Source organism: Gordionus sp. m RMFG-2023, chromosome 4 (assembly GCF_954871325.1).
Source record: "Gordionus sp. m RMFG-2023 chromosome 4, tfGorSpeb1-WG-v2, whole genome shotgun sequence".
Classification (NCBI taxonomy): domain Eukaryota; kingdom Metazoa; phylum Nematomorpha; class Gordioida; order Chordodea; family Parachordodidae; genus Gordionus; species Gordionus sp. m RMFG-2023.
Genome location: NC_088778.1, coordinates 23101794 through 23105959, shown reverse-complemented (window position 1 = coordinate 23105959; position 4166 = coordinate 23101794). Strand labels below are relative to the sequence as shown.

Here is a 4166-nt window from a genome sequence, read left to right as displayed (position 1 = left end):
GTAATATCAAAATTTGTCTGGTTTATTGATAAATTCGGACATAATAATATTTAATGAATATTTATATATATATTTTATTATATATAAATTTTAATATTTTAATATTATAGTAGTCTTAATATTTTTTAATATATATTTAAATTATATGCTCATATAAAAAAAAAAAATTTGCATTCAAGTATTTTTATTTATAATAAAAAAAAGGGTTAAACAATATAAAAATGTATCTTAAAAAGTATCTAATAATAGATACATATACCTCTAAAATAATATATAGAAATACAGAAACTTTAAACAAAAATCTATCTAGATTCAGATACCACATTTTATATCTAGATATTTTAACAACGGTATTTAGTATTTATACTAAAAAATCATAATCTTCTTAAGATCCTTATTTTTATATTTCCAAAACTAGTATTTTGTACAAATATTAGGGGTAATGTTGTTAAACCGCTCGATTTGAGCCAATTTTTAAAAACGGCTAACTCAATGTTTTATCCAGAAAATTATTACGCAAGCATAAATATTTTGCTCATAGATTTCAAGATAATGTCTATAAATAAAAACAAAAAATAAAAATTTTTTAAATAGCCATTTCCACTTTTTCGTAATAAGCAGTTATAGAGCTAATTATGGTTTTAGCTTATTCATTTTTTTTGAGATATTTAATATTAAATGAAGTGCATTTTCAAAATTTGGATTTTTAAAGATGGATAGTGTTGTTAAAAATCCAGATTAGGATCAATTTTTTAAAAATGGCCAAATTAAGATTTTAGCAAAAATAATATAAGTAAGCCTCGAGATTTGGCAAAATAGAAATTAATTTGCCATCTATGAGCAAAATCTCCAGGATTACATATTTTGGCTAAAATCTTAAAAGGGACGTTTTAAAAATTCACTAAATCTTGCTTTTAACAACAGTAATGATAGGCATATATCAGAAAGACCGATTTGGAAATTAAAATTTTGAAATTATATTAGTTAGTGAATAATGCAACTACAGGCATGTATATATTTTATCTTGATGCAAGCAATCATTATTGGTATCAAATATCGAAACCAACATTAATACTTAAATTATTGAGGCATCACGACTTATGTTGGCAAAATGCCAAAAATATATAAATATTATGGACAATTTAAAATATATTTATGTAGTTTTTTAGATCCACGGATCAAGAAAACTTTCATACCCTTAATAAAATATCTTACTATGAAAAGTTAATTGTTTTATATGGTATACCGTTATAATCAGTCGGCTGAAGGTTGATAATTTAGAATTGATGTCAACAATTGTTTTTGGTCTGTATATATATTTAATTATAATTATATATTTTTTCATTATACTATAACTATTTCAAGTGTTCTCATATAAAGATATATTAAATTTTAAAAAAAATCATTATCATTTTAGGAACGCATCGTTAGTTCCGATCGTTGACGAGATCGCGGAAATACCTAGCTGACCCAGTCGTCTCAGCCTCGGTTATGTGTTGGATTGGTGGAGAAGTAATTCCGTGCGTTTTCCCTACTTTACCATAATGGCTAAAGATTTTTTATCGCAACTGGTGAGCGTGTCATCTCGAGAGTGGACACTGTAACATTTTGGTATTTTATGGAGACTGAATATGTCCATAGAACATAATGTTTCGGCCCACAAATGTAGTGGTTGAGAGAATTTAAAGCATAAAATAAATAGTATAAATAAACTACTAATACTTTATTTATTAATATAAATACTAATTTCATAATCATAATTAAAATAAGAAATTAAAATTTAAAATTAAAGATTAAAGATTAAAAAAATTAAGTTGGTAAAATCATGATCCCTTTACAATAAAAATATCCTCGATTATATATACTTTTCTCTAATATTCATTTACATAATGTTTAAAAAATAAACTGAAATAATCTTGAACTATATTTAATCTGAATAATAAATCTTTTTTCTTCATTTTTCTTTAACTCATTTGAATATTACAACAGACAGCATTACGAAGAAAAAGAATCTCATGGCCCCAGAAACGGTTAAAAAATGTTGCTTAAATTCATGGAATATGAATATCATGAGTAGGCCTATTCAAAAACGAATTCGAATCGAATAGTGCATTATTCAATTTGAATTCGTACGAATAATAAAATCTACGATTTGTATTCTATTTTAATTTTTTTAATAAAATAAATCATGCTCAAATATATCGATAAATTTTTTTATTACAAATTTGATTTTAAACAGAAAAAATTATAATAATATGTAATCAATAATCTGATAATAAATAATATATAATCAAGTTATAAACAAAATTAAAATATATATTATTAATTTAATTTATAATTTAAGCCAATTTTTAAGGCAAAGAGTTTTTCTTATATTTTCTTCCTTATGTGACATGCGGTTTTTTGACAATAAATTAGTTCCAACTGAGAAAAGCCTTTCACAAGCAGTTGATGTTCCTTGTATAGATAGATAATCCCTTGCCATTTTCGAGAGTATGGGGATCCCATATGCATTTGCCTTCCACCACATTAACGGGTCAGTATCACTCTTTGCTCTTGGTTCACTCAGATAAAAATCTATTTCACACAGTTGAATATTATTTTGTTTAAAAACAATGTCTAGTCTGTTTTGTTGAATTTTATCCTTATTTGTTTGACAGTTATAATTATGAGCTTATAAAATAAAATCATATTTAAATGGTGGTAAATTAAATACCTGTATATCTATTGTAAATCTCTTTAAATTTGTCCATTAACTTGGATATATCAATATCATATTCAACAGATATTGATTTAAAATATTCTACTTTAAGATTGGGATCTAATATTGTGGTTATTATTGCATCATCGGCAATTAAATTATAATAGCCCAACAATTTATCACATGCTATTTGAAACTATTGTTAAAGGATTTATGGAAACCAGGTTTTTCATTTTTTAGATGTTCAAGAATTAAAATATAATAAGGTATAACCAAATTATAAGTAGGATAATTCTCCCCACATACCATATTTTTAGTTTCATATAAAGGCAATAGTATAGCTTTAATTTTTATAAGATCCTCCCATTCTTCCTATATGTTATCAAAGTATTATATTATTACCTAATTATAAATTTTAGTTTACCTCTGATATTTGTTTTTCTTGAAGAATTTTAATGTTAGTTATTACTTCATTAACTAATTTTGTTATAGCAGGCTTTAACAACAAGCCCCTTTCAATCATTTGATAGGTGCTATTCCACCTTATTTCACAATCCAATTGGTTGGATGTAGGAAACTGCATATAATTTTTAATAAATTTAATTTTTGAGGGGAATTACGAATCATTCTAATAATGTTTCTTAGTTTTAGAATTGAAGGGTCTAAAATTTTTAAAATTTCTTTGGATATTAAATTAATTACATGGGCTCGGATGTGCCCTATTTTTATTAAGGGATATTTTAAAGAAAATGTATCAATAAATGTTTTATTATTAGTTGCATTATCTAAAGTTATATAAAAAATTTTATTCTCTAAATTATAATTTTTAATTATTTTGACAAAGGCTTTAAATATATTTTCACCTGAATGTGTTTCATTTATTGAACTGACATCCAAAATTATGTTATTTATTTTAAAATTATCATCTAAAATGGGTTGTTAGCCCTAAAAAAGGAACCTGTGTTGGGCTAGTCCAAATGTCAGATGAAAAATTAATCTGACTTTTATTTTTAGATATTATTTCCTTTACCAATTGTTCTTTTTCTGCAAATGTATTATACATGTGCAATTTAAGAGTATTGGAGCATATTGATTTTACAGAACAATCAAGATCACTTATAAAATTTTTAAAATCATTAGAATTAATAATTTTAAAAGGAATATTATGATTTATAAATTTAATAAATTATCCTTAAAATTAATTTTTTTTGAAGAATTTGGTGTAGACTTTAAAAAAATGTCAATTTTATTATTTTTTTACTAAGGTGTGAATGAACCTATTATAATGATTAATAAGAGGATATGTTGTTTTGCCTTTACATTTTATAATACTCTTGCAATGATTGCAAGCAGCCTTTTCCCTATCTTTAAGGATTTGATATTGATCCCATATGATTGCTCTCTTTTGTGAGGAAATTTTCTCTTCAACAAGCATAATTTCATCAGAAGCACTCTCCTCTAACAT

At 24.5% G+C, this 4166-nt stretch overlaps 1 protein-coding gene across 1 annotated transcript; it reads right to left on the bottom strand.

Moving 5' to 3' along the window:
* Positions 1-2332: 2332 nt before the first annotated feature.
* LOC135928735 (uncharacterized) lies at positions 2333-4166 on the bottom strand. The gene is made up of 6 exons (XM_065465191.1): positions 4034-4166; positions 3660-3745; positions 3126-3278; positions 2975-3073; positions 2717-2897; positions 2333-2673 (listed from the first exon to the last, which is right to left on the bottom strand). The coding sequence occupies exons 1-6, from the start codon at positions 4164-4166 to the stop codon at positions 2333-2335; spliced, it is 993 nt and encodes a 330-aa protein (XP_065321263.1).